This window comes from Hemiscyllium ocellatum, chromosome 32 (assembly GCF_020745735.1).
Source record: "Hemiscyllium ocellatum isolate sHemOce1 chromosome 32, sHemOce1.pat.X.cur, whole genome shotgun sequence".
Lineage (NCBI taxonomy): Eukaryota > Metazoa > Chordata > Chondrichthyes > Orectolobiformes > Hemiscylliidae > Hemiscyllium > Hemiscyllium ocellatum.
Window position 1 is genome coordinate 32,265,292 of NC_083432.1, and position 24,627 is coordinate 32,289,918.

Here is a 24,627-nt window from a genome sequence, read left to right on the forward strand (position 1 = left end):
CTCCAAATAAAACCTGCAGTTTGAAATGAACAGCCTCCTGGCTTCGTGATCATTGGACAAGCTCTCAAAATCCTAGCAGTTATTGTTAAGCGCCTGGCAGCTGCCAAGCTCATTGGATGCATTGACCCCTTTCCCAACTCGGGCTGTCACAATAAACCTAACTTAAATCAGCAAACACTGGTTCTGAGAGATTTGCACTTCACAGGAAACATTATTAAGCTCACTAGAGCACTCGCATTTGAAATTAAGGCAAAATTCTAGAATTCTAATTCAATTAATAGAACTTTGGTTTCTGAGTGAAACGACTGTGGATTTAATTGATGCTACTGGATTTGAGCTCTTACTTTCCAGTGACACTTTACTGCAATGTTGCATGAGTGCCATATTGTCATGGTGTCATCATTTGGATGAGGTATTTAAAAAGAAAATGTTTCATTTTGTGTAGCATTTTCATGACCATAGAAAATCTAAAACACTACACAGCCAATAAAGTAAATTTGAAATGTAGTCACTATTGTAATGTAGGAGATATAACAAACAATATGTGCATAGCAAGCAACACGGGCAGCAGTGTGCTATGGCCACATTTATTTTCTGACTTAAACTTTGGCTAAGACACCAGATAGAACTCCCCTGCTTTGAGAGCCAAGAGATCTTTTATGGTCTCACAATTAAGCAGATAAGACCTTTATTTAAAGACTCATCCAAAAGGAGTACTTTTTTCAACACTCCCTCAGTTCTGCAATGGAGTGTCAATCTGCATTAAGTGCTTGATCCTCTGGAGTGTTATATTAAGATCCCGATGTAACAGTGATTGTACTTCAGACTGCTTTGTTGGTATCGAGTCATACAGGACAGAAGCAGACCCTTTGGCCCAACTCATTCATGCTGACCCAATTTTTTAAAATTGTATTAGTCCCATTTGCCTGCATTTGCCCATAGACCTCGATACTTTTTCAATCCAAATGTCATCTCCAGATGTCTTTTGAATGTTGCAATTGTACATGCCTCGCTACGTGATCATTTTTTTTAGATCACTTCTGCAGGAAATGAGAGGAACTTTGTAAATTCTAGTTTGAATTTCTTTCTTACTGCTACATAACATGTTCACCAATTCTGTGGTTTTTGTTTTGTAATTTTCCTATTGTATTCGTCAAGTACCTTTAAACTGCTAAATGATCAACTAATAAATAAAACTGCATGGTTAATGATTAATAATTCAGCACAAACAACAGAGCTACTGGAGAGGTCACTTGCCAGCCTCTGCTGCCTCCCTGATCATAAAGTGAGAATTCTCCTGAAGTGATTTATATTTGTTGTACATGCGTCCTTGAACTCAATGCTGTGTTCAATGTAAGCTATCAACGATTTGTGCAGTTTTACCCTGTTGGATAAGGGGATTGGCACACTATATATTTTTAATATTTTTACATGCATCTTCAACTCTGCTGTACGAGATTTTGATAGGCAGAAATTACTATTGTCTCCCTCCAGACTGATACACACACAAACGCTTAATAAATTTGACATTATCGGCAGTATTGTTTGCCACTAATAAACTCAAGTGAGATCACTTGACTTTTTTCTAGAACAGGCTATAAAGATAAATATGGCAATGTTGTTGTCTTGAGATCATTCATTCATATTTGTTTTACATTAAATCATTACATTCACAGTAAATCCATCAAAAAGCATTAATCCTGTAATGATAACCAGAAGGTTTTTGTGAACAGACAAAGTGAAAGGGCAAAGACTTTTCTTTCTTCAAACTTTGGATAATTTTAGCAAGTACTTAAAGGGCAGGAGTTTTAAATCCTTGAAAATTGACTTTAATGGCTCTGTTGACAGTTTGTTTCAACAGCTGCTGTTTACAGTTCTAGTGAGCTTGATAATTAATGGGGTTATGCACTTCTTCCTCACATTCACATCTACCTTTAACAAGGGTATCTGACCCTGCCCTAAGTGGACCCAGGAATAAATTCAAAAAGGTACCTTACCAACGAAGAAACTTCACAAAGTTTAGACCTGTCCCTGCCAGGTCTAATTGGCACACAACATGTTCCCTGCACTTAGCTAGTGAAACGTGAACATGACCTTGGAGCGAAGGGCTGTTTTATATAGGCAGGTGCCATCATGAGTGACATCTCTCCAGTCTGGAGACTGCTGCAATTCACACGACAATGTTGGTGGTGTGTAATGTTTGGGTCTCTCGAGCCACTTTCACAATGGCAGAGAGGCTCTGCGTCATTTGCAGAAATTCAGGCCGGTAAGTTATGTATTGCCCTTGTATGGTAGAGAGATTTGATGGACAAGAAATGCACACTAGAATTACCTCTGCTGCATTTTAGTTAGTTAAAGATTTCCTCTGCCGTCACTACTTTAGATCTCTATTTGCTGTCTTTTCGTATTTAGTACACTCATCTCTGCTGCCTTTCTGTTCACTTTCTACCATATGCAATGTTCTGCCTTGTTCTTTCTGTTTGGAGTGGGCACTGGGATATAGCCAACGTCAACTATATGTCATGTTTTTCTGGTGGCAGTATGTGGGAAATGCACCAAGCAACCCTCGCTACTTCTTTTCCCATTGCTGCTCACAGCGCCAGAGACCCGGGTTCAATTCCCGACTCAGGCGACAGACTGTGTGGAGTTTGCACATTCTCCCCATGTCTGTGTGAGTTTCCTCCGGGTGCTCCGGTTTCCTCCCACGGTCCAAAGATGTGCAGGTCAGGTGAATTGGCCATGCTAAATTGCCCGTAGTGTTAGATAAGGGGTAAATGTAGGGGTATGGGTGGGTTGTGCTTCGGCGGGTCAGTGTGGATTTGTTGGTCCGAAGGGCCTGTTTCCACACTGTAAGTAATCTAAAAAAACTCCAATCTCCCTACACTTGATTCTGCCTATAATCTTCCTCCTGTTCTGTCTCTCCATCCTTCCCATTATTTTGTCCCTTCTCCTTTTCCAACCCTTTCACAAATCCCTCACTCACATCATCCATGCATTCTAAAATTTCCTTTGTTTCATTTATTCCCTCAGATTTCAAATTAAGTGTCATATTAAACAATGGAAGGAATGTATCACATTCGATTTTGGAGGAAGATTCTGAATAAGGGTCTGGTTGCAAAAGTATGCATTCAAGACTTTTGGGCAGACGCTAAATAGTGTTGCAAAGATAAAGATATAAATTATTTGCATATATTAATTTGTCTAATGTACATAAGTTAAATAGCTTCTTCCCCACATTTTGCATGCAGAACTTTATTTGACTAAACGTTAGTCGCAATGGTGTGAAAAATACAATGTACAGTGTTTTTTATGAAACATTCAAGAATCATACACTTTACTATCTCATTGTAAAAGCACTCTCACATTTTTCCCATTTCTTTTGAAGAGATGACAGCACATGTACCTGTAACGGTATTATGTATTTTCCATTACCACCAGTGATCTGTGCATACATAGAATTATTTTGAATTGTATCACTATATATCACATTTTAAATTTCTGTGACACATTTTCAAATAGATTTTGCTTTTAAAAATAAATCCAGCTGTTTCCAATCTACCATAAAACATCTCTAGCAACAGAACATCACTTCTAATGGACTACAGGACTCAGGATGCTGTAATTAACTTACAGATGTTTTTGCAGTGTAAGTTTTATCCTTCAAGACAATGCAAGATTATGTACAGTTGTTCCTAACCAGACAAGAACTGCATTGTGCTGTAAGGTATTGTGCTTCAAACTGTAAAACAGCTTTTCATTCAACTTACTGTGAACAAAGTTACAGATGATCTGTTAATTCACATTTAAAACACATCTCAAGACGAATCCATTTCTCAGAGAAAACTACCTCTGTTTTAGGATAACACAAGTGTGTTAAGAGAAAAAGATTAGAAAAGGCACACCTGAGCCCATTCCAATAGAAACCGGGAATAAGGAACTAACATTGCAACTAAACAAATAGGATGAATAAAGTTGAGAGGAAGGGGCAAAATTTCTACCAGAAATTCTAGCGAATCAGGAGACTAACAAGAATGAAGAACTGATAGAAATGAGACTTAATAAAGTAGTAGTCGTGGGGAAATTAATAGGATTGAAAGTTAGTCAATCTCATGGATCTGATGATTCACATTTTAGAATTTTGAATAAGGCAGTTGTAAAAAGAGAAAAAAAATACATTGATGGTCATCTTCCAAAATTGGACAGACTCTGGGAATAGTTCCTGCAGATTGAAATGCAGCAACTGTAACCCTGTTATTTCAGAAAGGAAAGAGGGAGAAAAGAAGGAACTACAGACCTGTTAATCGTATTGGAATATTGCGTACAATTCTGGTCTCCTTCCTATCGGAAAGATGTTGTGAAACTTAAAAGGGTTCAGAAAGGATTTACAAGGATGTTGCCAGGTTTAGGGGATTTGAGCTACAGGGAGAGGCTGAACAGGCTGGGGCTGTTTTCCCTGGGACGTCAGAAGCTGAGGGGTGACCTTATAAAGGTTTACAAAATTATGAGGGACATGGATAGGGTAAATAGGCAAAGTCTTTTTCCTGGGGTCGGGAAGTCCAGAACTAGAGAGTATAGATTTAGGGTGAGAGGGAAAGATATAAAAGAGACCTAAGGAACAACTTTTTCACACAGAGGGTGGTACGTGCATGGAATGAGCTGCCAGAGGAAGTGGAGGAGCTTGCTACAATTGCAACATTTAAGAGGCATTTGGATGGGTATATGAATAGGAAAGGCTTGGAGGGATATGGGCCAGATGCTGGCAGGTGGGTCTAGATTGGGTTGGGATATCTGGTCGGCATGGACGGGTTGGACCGAAGGGTCTGTTTCCGTGCTGTACATCTCTATGACTCTATGACTTTGCTGGGAGGGAAATTGTTGAAATCTACTTCAAAGGATGTGAAATCTGGATACTTAGAAAATTATGTGAAGATTAGACAGTGTAAATATTGATGAAAGAAAAATCTTATTTGGCAATCCTTTGAGTTTTTTGAGGTTATAGCAAGCAAATTAGTTAAGGAAAACCAGTCCATGTGGTGTATTTATGTTTTCAGAAGACTTTCAGTAAGGTTCAAAACCAGGAGATTTGGAAGCAAAAGTAGATTACATGGCATTGGGGTGATACACTGACATTGTTCCCACTTTGGTTTCAGTCTGTTAACCAATGAGGCCATTCTCAGGATAGTGTGTGATGAGTCCGAGCTGTTGCAAGAATCAGTGTTTGGGTGCAATTTGTTCATTGACTATTTGGATGTGGGGACCAGATGTAACATTGCCTACTTTGCTTATGACATAAAATGAGGTGGGAATAGGAGTTGTGAGACAAAAGCAAAGAAACTTCAAGGGGATTTAGACAGCTAAATGAGTGACCAAGAACACTTAAGACAGAATATAATGTGTGAACTTTGCCACTTTGGCAGGGAAAATAGGGAGTGAAAATAGAAATTGCTGGAAATGCTCAGCAGGTCTGACAGCATTTGTGGAGAGAAATCAGAGTTGACATTTCGGGTCAAGTGACCCTTCCTCATCTTTTCCAGCAATTTCTATTTTTGGTTCTGATCTACAACATCCGCAGTTCTTTCAGTTTATAGAAAACTAGAGTGCATCTGTAGTGGTGAGAAACGAGGGGGGTGCAAGTGCCCAAAAATATCTGGCTAATCTCGGTCACTGAACGTTGGTCTGCAGATAATGCCGTCAATTAGGAAAGCAAATAATATGGTTTTATTGCTAAACAATCTGAATATGAGTGAAGTTGTCCTGCTCCAATTGCATAAAGACAGTGATATGCATTTAGAGCATTTTATACAGTTTTGGTCATTTTGTTAGATTCCCTACAGTATGGAAACAGGCTGCTTGGCCCAACAAAGTCCACACCGACCCTCTGACGAGTAACCCACCCAGACCCATTCCCCTACCCTCTATTTACCCCTTATTAATGCACCTAACACTATGGACAATTAAGTGTGACCACTTCACCTGACCTGCACATCTTTGGATTGTGGTAGGAAACTGGAGCACCCAGAGTAAACCCACACAGACAGTCACAGGAGGCAGGAATTGAACCCGGATCCCTGGCGCTGTGAGGCAGCAGTACTAACCACTGAGCCACCATGCCACCCCAAGGAAGGATATACTTGCTACAAGAAAATGTAGTTGAAGTTCACCAGACAGATACCTGGGATGGCAAGATTGTCAGGAGAGTTTGTGAAGACTGGGCCCTGTAGTGTATAGAATTTAGAAGAATAAGTGATAAGCTAATTGAGATATGCACAATTCTTACAGGGATTGACAGGGTCGATGTAGGAAGGACCGCTCCCCTGGCTGGAGAGCCTAGAACCAGGGAAGACAGTTTCGGAATAAGGAGTACACCATTTAGGACTGAGAAGAGAAGGAATTTCTTCACTGAGTGTGTTGAATGTTTGGAATCAGCCACACCAGAGGACCCTGGAGATTCAGTTGTTAACTATGTTCAAGACAGAGATCAATTGATCTCTAGGTATTAATTATAACAAGGAAGATGGGGAAAGTGCCATTGAAGTAGATGATCGACCTTGATCTGGTTGAATAGTGGAGCAAGCTCAAAAGGCTGAATGCTCCAACCCTGCTCTTTGGTTCTATTGTCCCTGTTTGCAAGTGTGAATGTTTTCAAAAGGTCTCTGAAAAGTCTAATTTGAAATCAGGTGCCTGTCTCTTTCGTTATTGTGAAGATTGTTTGTTTTTTTTTCAAAAATGATTTCCGTTAGAATCTTTCGACATGGCCTCTGTGTCCTGAATGATTTTCCCTGAGATGACATTTTACCTATGTGTCTTTTGATTCTCTTTAAAAAAAAATAGTGAAACTCTAAATATAATAAATATAGCAACATGTCAGTTCAGGCCTTACTGATTTCAGTTATCCAGTTCTTTTAAGCCCATTTTATGACCTTGGTGTGTATTGCCTGCGTGAGGCAACTTTGCTGTTTTAAGAGCATCCTGACCTATCTTTTAAAAGAACAGTATCATGTGCAAGCAATTATCAATTGATTGTCACTAATTAAAATATATTAGTAAGTTGTCTAATAGTCCTGTACTTAAAAGCAATATCCAGTTAGAATTAGGCCAGGTTTGGAAAAGGAAACTATATATTGGCAAAGAGCCAAAAGCTTTAAATTTGATAATCAACTGTTATTGTATACTCATTCATTTTGCAGTACAGTTTATTCTTCAATTCAAAATAGTTTACTTCATATGTATCTAATAATTCAATTTTAGTACAGTCTTGCCACATTGCTTGACTCAAATGATTAGGTACTTTAGCAATTTTAGAACAAGAATGACTGAATTATTGGTGGTTTCTTTTATTTTACAAGATCTGTAAAATCTTACAATATTAATTTCTTAGTGTTTTTAATTATATTTTGTAGTTTATAAAATCATAAAGAACTGTTTTTCCTGTCATAATAATGTGTTTCATCTACGTGTCTGAAAATCCAAAACAGTGTATTACTGACCTATTGTTTTATCCGATTAATATGTGGAGTGCAACTTTGAATACACGAGTAATATGAGCATATCAAACCAGACCCTGACCCATTTTGATATGATAAATCATTGATTAATTGCAAGTGCTAATTATATATGTTCATTTAACATGGAAAGTCAGTTAACTCTTACATATCTCAACAGGCTGATTTGATTGCAGAAGCATTTTAAATGAAGGTCTATTGTAAAAGTATGAAAACTAAATTAATACTAATTTTAATAGTAAGTAAAATGTTAGGGCATGAGCAATGCTTCCTCTAATTTCCTATCATTGTGCATGGTCCATTTGTTACACTGCATGGTCCATTTAAGATTGCAGCATGCCTGCACGTGTCCACAACTTAAAGGGGCAGCTTCATGTGTGCAATACTGTTAAACATTGACGTAGCTTAGAGGGAAGATTGGATTTATAGTATGTACAAATGTATGTAGATGCCATTTTAACTTGTAAAGGTAAAGAGTTGTGGGTATGTTGAAGTGGGTGTCAGTTGCAAGCAGATGTTAAACATCAGAAAATGTTAATGGTGTTCAGAGCTGAGACAGTCCTGCCAATTCCATGCTTAACTAGGATATAGGAAAGCCCTATGGGATAGGCAAGCCAGCAGTTTAAATGTCAAAAAAGACTATTTCGATCAAGAACTTAAGCATGGTTTCCGACTTGAACTGCAAACACACGGGTCTTTCTCTTTGCCAGTGTCCTTGTGTATATTAAAGGCTGACGACAGAATGTGTTCCAAGTCACTACTATGCTGATGACTATATTTTAATTACTGGTAACATCAAGTAAATCTGAGTGCTTATTATATCTAATTCTGTCACTTGATTTCTCGTTGGTGCTCATTTCTTCACCTCCACTGACTGTACACTCCTCTATGGACCTCCGTCGATGCCACATTTACAGCAGTCAGGGTGGCTGTGACTGGAGGGCCACATTCTGTGTCTGCCAGTGGTGGCCTGTGCTTCCTTCTCTATAATGGGGAGGTACCAGTGTTGGACAGGGACAGATAAAGTTAAAAATGTTTTACTTCCTTCTCTTGGAAGAGAGTTATACATGTGAATAATAGAATATTTTGAAAGGATGGAGTCATAATGTTGAAGAGGGTGACTGTGAGGAATGGGTGTAAATGGCAGTAAGATGAGGGTGAATGAAATGATGTGTAATAACATTGTGATATGAGGGAGCAGCTTGAAAGAGAGGAATTTAGGCAAAAGAACAATTAATCTAAGGAGGGCTGTGCAGGACAAGGATGGGGATGTCAGAGTAAACAGGTTGTCATGTGATAGTGGCATGTCAGCCACCTTCCCTGGACTGATGAGGTCATTTGGTGCTGTGTTCCAGGAGGGAGGGAACGCACTCCCATCACCACCTCAGACAATTCCAGCGAGGCCTGCTTAGTCTCTGAGGCAGACATGGTCTTCTGATCCACTGGGAAGAGTTCTTCCAGCTTCCGGGGATGTCATGAGATCTGAAAGGGAGCATGCCCCCGTTGAGACTCCATCTGTCCATGTGCTGCAGCAGACCTGACCATTGCAGAACAACCAATCTGACCCTTTAAGCAGTGATGTTTGCTCAGCTGAGTGAGAGTTGTGGTCACACCCACCTTCTCGGATTCATTGAAAAATTCTGAACCGGGATCCTGACATCATAGCTAAGGTGTGAACTTACTACAAAACCAATTCAGCTTCTCAATCCACTGCTGAACTCCTTTACCCACTGACTGCCCAAAAAAACACTCCACCCCATTCCAGTGCAAGCAGGTTGTTTAGTTAAATGCTGTCTTATGTTTTTCATTTTTACCCTTTAAACAGTCTGAGGCCTGAACTATTTACAATCTATATCAGTGAAGGGACTAACTGAATGGTTGTTAAATCTGCGATTGGCTCAAGAATAATTAATTTATAAAGAGGAATAAGGACTGTGCCAAGGGATATAGCTAGGTTAATGTGTGGGAAAACATTTGACAGTTAGACAATAAAGTGGAAGAATGTGAATTGTCCATTTTAGCTGGAAGAGTAGAAAAGCAGCATAATATTTAAATACACATTTCAGAGATTTTTGCAGCCTCCGTTTGAAACACTACTACAATCACACCTCCAATTATTGCTGCAGTAGCAAGTCAGGCCTCTGTCCTTAACAAATCCAACCAGGGCAAAACCCTAACACCTAACAGCTATCCAACTGCACTTGTTCATGGATCCACCCAGTGCAGACCACTCGAACACACTGTATAACGCATTGGGTTCTGACGTCTGAGCTCATGTTTTGAAGGGTGAGAGCCTGTGATTGTGTTCCACTTCATTATGTTCTGCAGCAAGGACAAAGTTTACTGGTGGGGAAATTAAGGAGAGTGTGCTGGCTTCTGTAGGCTACTGCCACACTCTAGTCAACAGCTTTATATGACATTTGTACTTTAGAAAAATGTTATAATTTAAACACAATACAAACTACATAAAGATAAAAAAAAACAATCAGTAAATCAACAGTCTTATAAATTATGTGGCTAAGGAATTAATAATGTAAAATAATGAAATGGTGTGGAAGTCGAGCAGATATTTTGTATCTTCCTTCACACTAAGCGACATCAAACTATCCCATTTACAATTTTGTAAGTCAAGAGGCGAAAGAACCAGGAGAAGCCTAAAATCAGGGAGAGGATGCTGACAAATCTATTTAAAGTAAAGGCTGACAAGTCTTTCAGACAGATGGACTTCATCCTAGAGTCTTAAACGGAGTGAGTGGCTGAGGCCACCGTTGTCGCAATGGTTGTACTTTGTCAAAAATTCCCTAAACTTGGAAAGGATCCATTGGATTGGAAAGTGGCCAGTGCAAATCATCTACTCAAAAAAAAAAGGAGGGAGGCAGGAAACAGGATGCCTAATAATTATCATCGGGAAAACATTGCAATATATTGCTAAGGATTTTATCACAAGGCACTTAGAAAGTCTTGATGTTAACAGAGTCAAAATGATTTTGTGAAAAACTTCATTGAAGATGTGACATGCAATATGGTCACGTCGATTTCCAAAAGGCATTTGATAAAATACAACAAACTAAGAGATCGTGATGTCGAGGTTATTATGTTAGCATGGAGAGCAGAGTGGTTAGCTGACAGGAAACAGACTTGGGATAAATGGGTAATTTTCAAGCTGACAAGCTGGAGCTTGTGAAGTAACTTACCTACTGATTCCCCAAAGCCTGACCACCATCAACAAGGCCCAAATTTAAAGTTTGACGAAATACTGTTCGTTTGCCTGAATGCGTGCAAGCACCAATAATATTAAAGAAACTCATTAGCACCCAGGACAAAGTACGCGACTTGATCAGCGCCCATCCATTTTCAACATTCACTCACTTCATCACTGGCCCACAGTGGCAGCAGTGTTTACCATCTGCAAGGTGTACTGCAGCAACTCATCAAGTCTCCTTCAATAGCAAAACTTTATAAAACTGCAACGTCTACTTAGAAGGATAAGTGCTGCAGATGCATGGGAACACCACCAACTGCAAGTTTCCCTCCATGACACTCACCATCATGACTTAATGACTTCACAGTAGCTGGGTCAAATACCTGACGCTGACATCCATCAGTTGGTGATGGAAGGTATATCTACATTAGTTTAAGAGGGTTTCTTATCAGCACCTTCTCTCGAACAAATGGATATAAGCAGCAAATGCTGGCCTTGCCAGTAATGCTGACACACCATGAAAGAATATTTTAAAAATCTCAGTCCTTGGCCTCTTGTATTTTTGATTTCTCCCTTTTGTTTAGCAACCTTATAAATTAAGTGCTGGAAGGGCACAGCAAAGCTCCTGAAATAATGATTGTACATCTCTGCTGAAGGGATATAATGTATTACCAGTGCAGCCATGGTTGGAGTATTTTTTTGTGTGGTTGTCAAGAAGGGATTGAGTGTGACGAACGACGCAGTCGAATAGCCTGATGAAAGTAGGTTTCCAAATTGAAGCATGAAGAATGGCGACTTGGTAGCAAACGGTTATTGACACCAGTTGAACCGAATGCCAGCAAATGTTGATATCTTGGTCTGGACAGAGAGAGACAGCGAGGGTGAAAATTGAGAGAAAATATGTTGTTAGATTGATATTTTAAGCTAAATTCAGGAGTCCAAAAAAATTACTAAGAGTACGTAAACATTTATAGCTGGAAAGTTTAATGGATAAACCTGCAAGCACTGGAACAGTAACTAACCTTTTAAGGAAGTAAGGTCACAAATCTTCCAGATTTTCAATGTAGACACTTGATTTAGCAACAAAGGGATCAGACTACAAATGTTTGTCTACCTTACTGTTTGTGACCATTGTGTTCCATAAATCAAAATTAAATTGATAATTGGCTAATCTTTGGAGGCCTAGGATTCAGTTTCATGTATGGATTTGTTGGTGTAAAATGTCAATATAATTTAATGTGAATAAATATATGTTTTGTTTGATAAGTGTTTACTTGAATCAGCAAAATAGTAAGATCCAGGTTTCTAGAATTATGTTGGATCACAATGTAAAATGATTAACTATAGTGCAAACATTCTAAATGTTTTTTGAACTTTAGAATTTTATTAAAACTATGATTTAAAAATTCTCATTCCAGACACTGAATAGGATGATAGCACCATTACGTCATTGTCTACTTCAGTGTGTAATCATGACAAACATGGTATTTTACCATAGCAACAAAACATTTTGAACCAAATGTATTATCGGTAGATATGATTAAACTTCAGCAATGGGCTGCAGTCTTCAGGTGAAATTTGCCAGCCGTTATTGTGCTAAACACACAAGTAAAATTGCATGAAATTTTATCTTTGTAGCTTAATGACAGGTTTGCATCAAGAATTTTGCCTTATAATAAATGGGAGGAGATTCAAAATGCTGAGATGCTATATATCTAAAATAGTTTCCCATTTAGGTATCCTTTTCTGTCAAGCTGACTGCTATAGAAAGAATTCTCCCAAGTTAATAAAAAAAAGTATTGGGCCTGCCTCTAACATGGAAATGTTGACTTCATTCTCGCAACCATTTCATTGCAACAGCTCTGCAGCTGGAAGAAAATATTGAATTTTTCAGAAATTGGAATTTCATGCATTTAGTTATTGAGAACGGAAGGGAATGCTTCCCTTTAAAGTGTCTTGCACCAGCAGCTGAAGGCATTTGGATCTAATGATCCAGCATTAAAGTTGATTGCATTTGTGGAGTTTTTAAAACATCATTGTTCGCCAGTGAAGGAATGTAGCACAGAATATGGAATGATATTCTGTAGTTGTGCATGTAGAAGAGAGGTAAGAAATTGGTGCTGTGCTGAAAATATGGCAGGATTATGCTCTCTGTCCTTGTGGTACCATTTTTCTCCGTTCCTTGAGGTGACTGGATTGAAAAGTGTGAGAACATATTGGTGTAGAGATGTACATAAGTGAAAATGTAAAATGACCCAGCCCTGTGAATTCTTGCCCAGTGGTGGAAAATGGCACCTCAAAAAAAAATCTGCAGTTTCCAACTATTCAAATGATTATTTACACCAGTGAATTCAAGAAAATGATTTGGGACTTGGGTGTAACCCAGTTTGTCTCCACTTCTAATAAAATGGTTTTACTTGTAACATTTGGCGGGGGGGAGGGGATAAGGGGCAAGGAGGAAGTTCTTGAAAAATGTCTAACTCAAGAAGTATTTCATAGCCTAGTGATCTGCCTGTAGAATACTTAAGTAAGTTAGTTGAAGTGATTTTGAAATATTGTGTATGATAACATTAGTTCCTAGTGACAAAATATGTTTTCTGCTTTCAGATATTGTTTAGTTGCAAAAAATAAACTGTGCTCATGGAATATTGTACTTTGTGACATGGTGAATGTGCATCTCAACAACAGCTATTTCAATTCAGTTTTAAAAATTACTAACCAGTATCATCTTCACAAAGTTATCAAGTGTAAGAAATCAAGGAGATTCACTCCAAAAAATGCAAGAATGTGGTATGAAGTTTACACAATCACTTCACCAAACTGAAGGGTATTAGGGTGTCACATTTAATAGTGACAAAACTAGGCCTTTCAGCCCACTAAAGCTGCCTTAGCCAAAGCCATCCAAACTTTCCAATCCCAGTTTTCCTCACATAGCTAAAGGTTTGTAATATCTATTGATTCGGTCACTGTCAGTATGTCTATATGTCAGTTTTCTTTTCTCGAATTGATTATGTGTATTTTCATGCTTTTTTCTTGTTTTCCAGCCTTGTTGCCAGAAAACTTAGACCAATTTCATTTATTCCCCCCCGCAAACCTATTCTTCCAAAAGGATAGGTTCCACCCAACATATTGCAGCAAAAATATTTATGAGCAATATCTGGGTGTGATATGACCCACTAGTTAAATTCTGCTAACCATTAAATACATTGCATGAACAGATAAAGTATCAAAAATAGATTTCAGAACTTGTTCTTCAACAAATGTTCTCATGCTTCTGACAATCTTTGAACATCCAGGACTCTAACTACATTGAATCTGGTACGTTTGAACATCTTGTTTTTACTTCAGGGAAAGAACAGCTATTTCCTTTCCCCTCAAAGGTCCAATGGCTTCTTGCCCAAACATTCACATCCACTAGTTGTTCAGTCACCTGGGGACCAATCACATTGTTGTGGCAGACAAAACATCTTTGTCATTGACATTAGGACACCATTTCCCAGACCACTCAGCCAATTGTTGCAGCCGAATGTCTGTACACACCCCTTGGTTCCAGCTCATGTATAACCAGACACTTTTTAATTGTTTAAACAAGTGCCATGTAAACTTTCTATAGATTGTGGCAAATCTTTCAACAATCTTTGATTTTTTTGTTGAAAAACTATATTTTCCCTATTTAAGTCCACAATCAAAAATATAGAAAAGTAAAACGATATGGTCCTTACATGCTGTTACTCCCCAAATTAATAGGGCTAAGATTGTTAATAACTTAGTGATAAATATTCTTAATAATAAGTATCCATTTAGAGTAAATTACCTTCTCACCTCTACTTATCTCCCCAAACTTCATGACCCCACCCCCCCCGCCAAATCCCACCAGCTGGTTCCCCACTTTGGATTTCCATTGTAATAGCTTCAATGACAATAGCAATGGTGGCCATAACATATACATGTATTATCACTAAAGGTGACATAATTACTAAACGTCATTAAAAAAGATGAGGGATTTCTCAGAATTCAGTGAGGTTTAGTCAGCCATGAATTGCTCAAACTTAAAACAGTTATGTGCAAAGTTTCCAGTGAATTTCTAAATTATTGTAGAATGTTTATATGCTTATTGTGTAACAATGATCAAGAATAGTTATTGTCGTATTCTTAAGGCCTTCTGAACATCAATAATCATTGTTTTTGAGCATCATTTGAGAAGTAGCATAACTTCTAAACAATACCAGTCACTTTGCAATTAGACAAAGTGAGTTAGAGAGCGAGACGGCAAGCAGCAATGAAATATAACTAGTTTAAATATGATAAATGACTTAATTGTCTTTTTAAAAAATATTTTCATGAAGAAAACAAGATTCAGATCTAAGAATAAGGAGGTTTGTCTAGGGAGAGTGACATTTCTGATTGGGCCAGGGCAAAGAGAGAGATTTATTGAATGGAGAGGAACATGGACTAGACCACGGATGGGTCCATTGTTGAAGGTGTTGCAACCCTGGTGGGAGAACATGGGAAAGAGAGATTTGGATTGCATAGAGGCATTTCATGATCACAGGATTTCGGAGCACTCCGGTATCAATAAAATACTTGAATTGAATTGAATTTATTGTGATGTGTACTGAGGAACAGTGAACAGCTTTGTCTTGTGAGCAATTCAGGCAGACCACAGAGTTAGGTAGCATAAATAAGTAAATAATAGATAAACAGCAGCAAAAGCAAAAACACAGGTACAGGCAAATGTTAAGACTTTGTGAGTCCATTCAGTATTCTAACAACAGTAGGGTAGAAACTGTTTCGAAACCAGCTGGTGCATGTGTTCAGACTTTTGTACCTTTTCCCGATGGTAGAGGTTGTAGAAAAAGATTGCCAGGGTGGGATGGATCTTTGAGAATGCTGGCAGCCTTTCCTTGACAGCGGGCCTGGTAGATGGATTCTATAGATGGGAGGTTAGTCTTTGTGATTATCTGAGCCAAGTTCATCACTCTCTGTAACTGTCTCCGATCTTAAATGGTACAGTTGCCGTACCAGGTATTGATACATCCAGACAGAATACTCTCGATGGCACACCTATAAAAATTGGCAAGGGTATTCGCCATCATGCTAAATTTCCTCAGCTACCTGAAGAAGAAGAGACGTTGTTGGGCATTTGTAACCAGTGAGCCCACCTGAAGAGTCCAAGAAAGCTTGTTGTGGATGACCACTCCTAGGAGCTTGACACTCTCCACTCATTCCACCTCTGCTGTTAATGTCTAGTGGGGCATGAGTGACAGTCCGTCAGAAGTCAATAATGAGTTCCCTGGTTTTGTTGGCATTGAGAGCTAGGTTGTTCTCAGTGCACCATTTTTCCAGGTCTTCCACCTCCCATCGTCACCATCTGAGACTTGACCAACTATGGTGGTGTCATCACCGAATTTGTAAATGGCATTAGTCTGGTATTTGGTGACACAGTCATGGGTATACACTGAGTACAGTAGGGGGCTGAGTACGCACCCCTAGGGGGCTCCAGTGTTGAGTGTTAGTGAGGATGAAATATTGTCCCCAATCTTCATTGATTGTGGCCTGTGGGTCAGGAAACAGGATCCAGTTGCAGAGAGTGGGGCTTGGTCTGAGATCACTAAGTTTAGTAATCAGTCTTGAGGGGTTCATAGTGTTGAAGGGCTAAACTGTAGTCAATGAGTAGGATTCTTAACGAAGCTCTTCTTGGTGTAAAGATGTTCTAGGGAGGAGTGACGGGCAAGTGATATGGCATCTGACATGGATCTGTTGGTCCGATAGGCAAATTGGAATGGGTCAAGAATAGTGGGGGAGACTGGAGTTGATTAATGCCATGACCAGCCTTTCAAATCACTTCATGACCACCAATATTCGGCCCACTGGGCAGTAGTCATTGAGACATGCTGCATGAGCCTCCTTAGGCACAGGGATGATGTTGGCCCTTTTGAAACAGGCAGGGACAGTGGCCTGCTGCAGGGAGAGATTGAAGATGTCCGAGAAAACCTCTGCCAGTTGATCTGCACATGCCCTGAGTGCATAGCCTGGTACTCCGTCTGGTCCCGTCGCTCTCCTTGCCTGGTTTTTAGCAGGTTCTGTATGTCCTGATTCATCTAGGGTTTCCTGTTGAGGAACACCCGGATTGACTTCCTTGGTATGCAGTCAATCCACACACTTGCTGATAAGTCTGTGACAGTGGTGACGTACTCATCCAAGGTACCTGCAGACTGTTTGATCATGGCCCGATCAGCCGATTCCAGATAGCACCAGAGTTGATCCTCTGCCTCCTCCGACCAGCACTAGACCTGTATCCGCGAGGGGGTCTCCTGCTTGAGCTTTTGCCTGTAAGCCGGGAGAAGAAACACAGAATTATGGTCGGAGATCCTAACCAATATAAACACCAACATATGAGTTTAGGACCAGGTGTTGGACACTAGCGCTTTGCCCCTAATCATGGCAGATCTGATTGTGATATCTAAACCATATCCCGTTCCCATCCTGATCACACTTACTCAGCAATATTCTAATCATCTCTCCCTCAAAAATATTCAAAGATTCAACTTCTACTGTCTTTTGAGAAAGGGCATTCCAAAGATTTTGAAGCCTCCGAGAGAAAAAGGTTAGCTTCATTTTTTGTCTTAATTGAAAACTTCTTATTTTTAAACAGTGACCCATATGTGACTGAACACTTACACAGAAACTGGAATATCATTTTCTTCATATTTCTCTGGAAAGTAGTAAACTTAAAAGCAGATAACTTGGAAAGTATGCGTGCCACTCTTAATTTCATGATCCTCCCACTTCTGATGTTTACATCCAAGAAATGCCTTTAAGTGGTGCATACTTTTTTTAATGATAAATGATGCTGCCTGAGGAAACAGCAATTCTGGTAACTGGATATTCCACCCAAGTTTAGGTTCAAAACTGGACACAAGCTCTGGAAATGTCATCTTCCTAAATGTTCCGTCAACTAAAACACTTGGTATTAGTACAGCAATGCAGAAATGCCAGCTTTCAGATGCGCTGTTGAACCAAGGCCTATCTGTCCCTTCAGGTCGATATAAAACAACCCATGGCAATATTTTCAAGAGTAGCAAAGAAGTGATCCCAAGTGCATTGACCTATATTTTTACCCCTCCAAAAAGATAGGTTGTCAGATCATTGCTACACTGCCATTACTAGGAGTTTGCTGTGTGCAGTTAGTTACTGTCTCTCCTACATTTCTGCAATGCTGACACTTCAACAAAATGCGTAATTTGGCATTAAGGCACTTTGGGATGTCTGGTGTTAAAAGGCACTATATAAATGCAGGTCGGTCTTTCTTTAAGTATTACACTGCTAAGGATTAATCTTTCTGGGATTTTTTTTTCAGAATGTAATTGGTATGTTTCTGCCATGGAATGACATCACTGCACAATTAAAGACTGCCACAATTTGTATGTATTATTATCCCAGAGTAAACACAATCAACAGACATTGCTCAAATAGCTCTTGTGTTACAGAAGGACAATAATGAAGAGATCCAAATTGATCAAGATCAACTCAAAAATTAGGGCTCAAGTTAATGCTTTTTATGACAATTAATCCAAATATATTAGGAAGCAAATCTGTGCAAACATAAAACAATTGAAATTCCATGCCTGTTTCAGTTGCATTAACACAGATACTAAACTGGGTAATGGCAGTTTTATAAATTATTTTGTAAATGCTAATATAAAAATTACATTTTAAGTACTATGAGTTGTTAAATGAATGAAAAATGTTGTTTCAAATAAATTATAGCACTTTCAAAATAAGTTGTTTTTAAAAATTATTTATTTCAATGTGTAAATAACAAAATAGAATTTTAAAGTACAGTACAAATAAAGATGTAATTGCTCATATTTTTATTAAGTGCCCGATTACTCTGTTCTTATTTGGAGAGACAGAACTATGTTTAACGCATGTTAAGAAAATCTAGCTCTCCTTATTGAATGGAATACTGAGTTATCACTGACAATTTCCACTTATCACAAGTTTGAATTCAGTCCACTTGATGGGATAAAACTAGTTTTAATCTGCTAACTGCAAAGGTTACTACATGAAATTAGTTTGGGAAGTCTTAGTGAAAGAAATGAAGCCATAAGACATATGATGCTAAATTGACAATCTAACAGAACCAGAACATTCACTTCTTTATGCGTTAGGGCCTTTTTGTACTTTGCATCCAGCCATATTCAGGAATGACCAATGCTACTACAGGGAGACTTTTCTTTTTGAAAGTCTGGTAAGAATTGGTTCTGACTTTGTTTGATGCCAATGAATCTATTCTTATACAGTCATACAGCTCTGCAACAGACTCTTTGGTCCACCTCACCCACGTCAACCAAAATCTAAATCTGATCTAGTCCCTTTTGCCAACATTTGGCCCCATATCCGTCTAATCCTTTCCTATCTATATACCCATCCATACCTATCTCCACCACTTCCTCTGGCAGCTCATTCCGTACAGATGCTACCTGCTGCGTGAAAAAGTTACCCCTCCGGTCCTTTTTAAATCTTTCCCCTCATATCTTAAAGCTATGCCCTCTAGTTTTGAACTCCCACACACTAAGCAAAAGACCTTGGCTCTTCACCCACGACCATCATTATTCTGTATATTAAGAATTAATTACTACAGAGTTAATTTAATATATTTAAAGTGTGGGGAATCAAATTACAACTGAGTTAAACTCAAAGAAAATTTTTAACTTGTCCTTTTCAGCTACTTTAAAAAGGAACAGCAACTCAAAACAAATTGTAACCAGCTTGTAACCTCTTGATTTTAAGGAATGGTCCTGATTTGAACAGAACACATGTTTCTAGTGTTTCAAAGACTGAAAAAAAGCGTTACTCGAAAAGTTATTCTAAAATGGTGGCAGGGTATGTGATTTGGAAGTTAAAATGGTAAATGTCTCCTGCAAGTGTAACGGGGGAGTGGGTCATGCAGGCTATCTCCACAGCATGCCCCCCTCCATTCCAACCACCTCCCTTCCCATCTGTTCCCCTTCCTCCCCAACCCTCCTCCACCCCTTCCCTCATTCTGCCCCTGCCTTCTCCCTTCTACACCTCTCCCCTCACTCTCCCACTTCTCTTCCACCAGCCCCCCTTCATTCCCACCCTCCCTCACCTCCCTTCCACCCCCACCCCCTCCCCCTCCCTTCCCTTCCACTCTACTCTCCTCTCCCATTCTTTTTCACTCCCTTCCCTCTTCCCTTCCCCCAATCCCTCTTCCCCTCACCAACTTCTCCCTTTCCCACCTCCTCTCTCCCTCTTCCTCTCACCCCCTTCCTCCCTTTTCCCACATCCCCTCCTCCTCCCTTTCCCCCTCTCTTCCCGTAACCCCTCCCTCTACCCTTCATCCCCACCCACCCGCCACTTCTCTTCCCACCTCCCACCCTTTGTGCCCTTCCCTTCTCAATTCCCCTTGTCTTCCATCCTTTCCACCCCTTTCTTTCCCTCCTACACCCCTTCTCCAACTTCCCACCCTGTCTCGCTTCTCCCTTCCCCCTCCTCCCTGCTTACCTCTTTCCGTTCCTCCTTCCCCTACTGTCCCTTCCTTTCCCCAATCCTACCTTTTTCTCCCTCCCCCCATATCCCCTCCACCTCCTCATTCCCTCCTTCTCACCCCTCCCCTCCTCCCTCCCCTCCTCCCTCCCCCATTGTCCCTCCCCTCCCCCCCTCGTCCCTCCCCTCCCCCCCTCGTCCCCTCCCCTCCCCCCCCTCGTCCCCTCCCCTCCCCCCCTCGTCCCCGTCCCCTACCCCCACTCCCCCACCCCCACCCCACCTCTCCCCCTCCCCTCCTCTCCCCCTCCCCCACCCCAACTCCCCCCCCCCCACCCGCTTCACACCTCGTTGCCCCTTTCCTCTTCCTCCCCATTCCCACCACCACCCCATCCCTGAGCTGCTGACAATTTCAAATCGACATTAATTGAACAGGATGGCAGATGACGCCAGAGTTAGCCCTTGGTCACAGGATTGAGGGGGTCAAACGCTTGCGGGATTGAAAATCATGGACTACATTCTTCCATTTCGGCCCTGATCTTTTTTGTTGGTGGGTGATTTTTCTTTATTACGTTTCGACGAATTGTGGTATATCTTTCCACATCTGACTCACGAGAAAAAAAAAAGCTGAGAATATAAATCTCAAAACGCTACAGCCTTTTACAGTGATCAATGACCTAACATGTCTTTACACTCCCCCCTCACCTCCCCCACCCCCCCGGCAAACACACAATGGCACAGTCAGCAAAACATTCTGTGGGTACCCGCCCACAAAGAGTGCATGTCTCTCGCCTGATTGGGCGGGAGCGTGTTTGATTGGCAGCATATCGCACCAGTCGTCGAAGCAGAGCTTCGCTTAGCAACAGCGGAGGGAAGAATCTGAATAAAGGGGCGACCACCAATCGGCGGGTTTGGGGGTGGTGAGGCTGCGCGCGGAGACTAGGTGAAAAAAAACTGCGCGCGCGGCGAAATTTTATGGCAAGTTCTGATCGCCAGGCGAGGTCGCGAGGTTTGTAAAGACTACAACCCCCAGAGGGCCGTGCACGGGAGGCGCATGCGTCTTGACGAGGACATCACCTCCCGCGACCGCCCCAGCGTCTATATAAAGACGCGTCGAGCTGGTCAGAGCAGCAGTTGGAGGTCGGTGTGTGGAGTTAGTTGTGTGTTTGTTGGGGAGCGGGAATAAGAAGTGGGTAGGAAAGCCAAGCCAAGCCAAGCCAAGCAAAACAAAACAAAAATAAAGCGGTATTTGAAACATGAAGGGAAACTTCTGAAGCGGATGGGCGTCTGTCTGAGGGGTGGGTCTCCGATGGTTTGAACGCGATGGGGGAGCAGTTGGTGCTGCAGTCCGCGGGCTGTCCGGGTGGCAGCTCCCCGATCACGGAGCATCCCTCAGCCGCCGTCCAGCCCGATGATCCGGAGGCCGGCCCGAGAGAGCCCGGGGCGCCCCCGGTGCCGGCCCGGGGCTTCTCCCTGCTGCCCAAGAAGCGGCACCGGCGCCGGCCGTCCAAGAAGAAGCGGCGCTGGAAGCCCTACTTCAAGCTGTCGTGGGAGGAGAAGAAGAAGCTGGACGAGAGGGAGAGCGTGCGGGCGGCCAAGACCCGCGCCGAGATGTTCGCCAAGGGCTTCACGGTGGCCCCTTACAACACCACCCAGTTCCTGATGGAGGAGCACAACCAGGAGGAGCCCGACCTGAACCCGGGGGGAGGAGGGGGTGCTGGTGCTGGAGGCCCCCCCCGGCGGGCCGTCAAGTCTGACGAGACCAGCGAGGAGGACGAGCTGCTGCTGCTGGACGAGGAGGAGCAGCAGGACAGCGGCAGCGACGGCATGGGGGGCGACGGCGGCGGCGAGTTCCTGCAGAGGGACTTCTCCGAGACCTACGAGAAGTACCACGCCGAGAGCCTGCAGAACATGACCAAGCAGGAGCTGATCCGCGAGTACCTGGAGCTGGAGAAGTGCCTGTCCCGCCTGGAGGACGAGAACAACCGGCTGAGGGGCCGCCTGGACGGCGGCAAGGCGGCGGTGAGGGCAAGCGGCCGGGCGGCGCAGGAGGAGGAGAGGCAGATGCGGGAGATGGAGCACGAAGTGGAGGAGCTAAAGGCTGAAAATCAGAGACTGGAGAGAGAGAACGAACTGTACAAGAAAGGAAGGTGTTTAGAGAACGGAAAATAAGAATCTGGACATTAATTCCCACAAAATGTATATATTTTAATTGTAAGCGTTTTATAAAAATGCATTGGAAGAACGTCTTTTTTCCCCTCCCTACTGTCCTCCTATTTGTGTGTACATTTTCTGTTGAACTTTTTATGATGTGCAACTTCTCCCCTGAGGTCAAGGTTAATACAATACTGACCAACTTTTCCATGCGTTGTGACGAGTATATCTTCAAAAATGACATCTAAAAAAGTAATAGTCTGAGAATAAATATAAACTTAGTGAAGTTATAACGATATAGGTGTGATATTTGTGTTCAAAGCTTAGCTGCCTTTTTAGTAACTAAAGGAATCTTTCACAAACGTCCATTGCCCAGTGTTGGGTCAATCTGTGGGAATTTGGTTTTCTACAGGGATATTTATTTCCATTATCATGATCTCTGTGTGCTCAGAGGCTGCCCTAGTCGTGAATGTTGCCGATATGGTATTTTTGGTCTGAAAGTATTTGAAGTACAGGGCTTCAGTTTATTTGAAAGTCCAAGGATTACTCGAAAAATGATCAGACTTGTGCAATTTGCAGCGTTACACAATTCTTAATGTGCACGGTGAGTTATGTGCCATTATAAAAATTGCATCCCTTGGGTGCTAGAATTACAGCATATCAACCGGGAGCAAACATATGTCGGAGTTGGTTAGAGTTGACACCAACGTCTTTAATTTTTGTAACAACCTGTTAGCAATGGACAGGTCACTGCAACTCACGGAAAGTGCCTTTTACAGATAAGTGTGAAAACCGACACGTTTGGCCTGATCGAAGCATAAATAAGTTTCTCCACCTAACCTGGAGAAAGAAAGCCGTGAATGAAAGGAAAAGGGGAGTTGGGGCGATGTTCTTTAACTCAGTGGTTTCAGATCAACACATCCAAACTGATGTGGCGCTGGCTGGGTAATCTTACTGGGACTAAAGGGTGAAACGACCCCTTGCGATGCCTGTTTAATAAACCGCGCCATTTATTGCAGCCTGCATCCAATTGCAATTTTACAGCGAAAAGCAGTTTGTTGAAGATCGACAATTGTGGTTTGAGAAAAGAATAAGGTTTCTAAATTCCATTACTCTGACAGTGGAAGTATTTGAATGTTCTGCATAAATTGTTGATTTCCAAGATAGATTTACATCTTTGACAATACGCAAGAGAAAGGTTGCAATAACTCATTTTAAGCTCTTTCGATGTAACGCCATAGGAAAGATTTGATTTTCATATTGATTTAGTCTTTAAACGATTGAAGATGATGTGATTCTATGTTCATTTAGCATTTTGATCAATTTTAAATCTTGCTAGGTGATATTCCGCATAGTAATCGTAAGAGGGCGCATTTCTCTTAGAATCGATAACGACACGAAGTCTTTCACATGCAGCATAAATATTAAGAAAATTGTACTGGTATTATTCTGGAAGGTGTATCTTGTTGAATATTTGAAAACTGGGCAGATGACTTTATTTAAAGCTGGAAAAGAAAGTTTCGACGTTGGTTCAGTAGTAAACAAAGAATTGATACTGAGCCATTCAAAAAGATGTTCATGGATCTGATTCTCATCTCCAGAGAACAATGCAGAATAACAGGATGCCATTCAGCCATCAGGTTTGTGCCGGCTTTTTCAGCATAATTCAGTTAGGCCCATACACTATTCTTGATATCCTGCCAGTTCCAAGTACTCCAATTTTCCTACGAAGGTCACAATTTAATCTATATTCACTACCCCATCATCAGTGTATTCTAAATCTTAACCATTTGTTGCATTGAAAAGTTTTTCTTTCCCTCATTTGGCATGTAGTTTCTTTGCTAATGGTCCTTAAATCGACATCTTCAGTCTTATCTTTCTCATTTACTCTATCAAAACATTTCATGATTGTACATACACAACCTTCTCAGTTCAAAACCAAAGGAATTGAAGCAGGAGTAAACCAGATGGTACATTGAGTCTGTTTTGTCATTCAGTACTGTAGTATCTAATCTTGGGCTACAGCTCTATTTTCCTCTTGTTCGCCATAATAACCACAGTGCAGGAATTAAAAATAGCTGATAACGCAATGATATAAATGGACATAGGAAGCTACAAAGGGATATAGGTTAAGCGAGTACGCAAATTGACATAATGTGGAAAAATGTAAAATAGTCCATTTGGCAGGAAGGATAAACATCTTGTTATCTAAAAGGTAAGATATTGGAGAACTTTGAGGTGTATAAGGATCTTAGTGTC

General features: G+C 41.0%; 2 protein-coding genes across 7 annotated transcripts in view; both read left to right on the plus strand.

Annotated features, from left to right (window-relative positions):
* The window catches only part of LOC132830927 (acyl-CoA-binding domain-containing protein 5-like), a 173,081-nt gene that overhangs the window by 98,119 nt on the left and 50,335 nt on the right, over window positions 1-24,627 (plus strand). For 3 of the 6 annotated variants that reach the window (XM_060848878.1, XM_060848882.1, XM_060848877.1), the window contains one exon: window positions 18,065-18,423. The exons of 1 other annotated variant lie outside the window; for it this stretch is intronic. The gene's annotated coding sequence lies outside the window, so the exon portion shown is untranslated. Of the gene's footprint in view, window positions 1-3,030; window positions 3,121-6,279; window positions 7,319-18,064; window positions 18,424-24,627 lie in introns of those variants that run through there. 2 more of the 6 variants (XR_009646449.1, XM_060848881.1) reach the window with 2 other exon arrangements.
* LOC132830806 (protein HEXIM1-like) lies at window positions 21,333-22,661 on the plus strand. The gene has a single exon (XM_060848667.1). It carries the CDS (start codon window positions 21,538-21,540, stop codon window positions 22,384-22,386), a length of 849 nt encoding a protein of 282 aa, XP_060704650.1. The 5' UTR covers window positions 21,333-21,537; the 3' UTR covers window positions 22,387-22,661.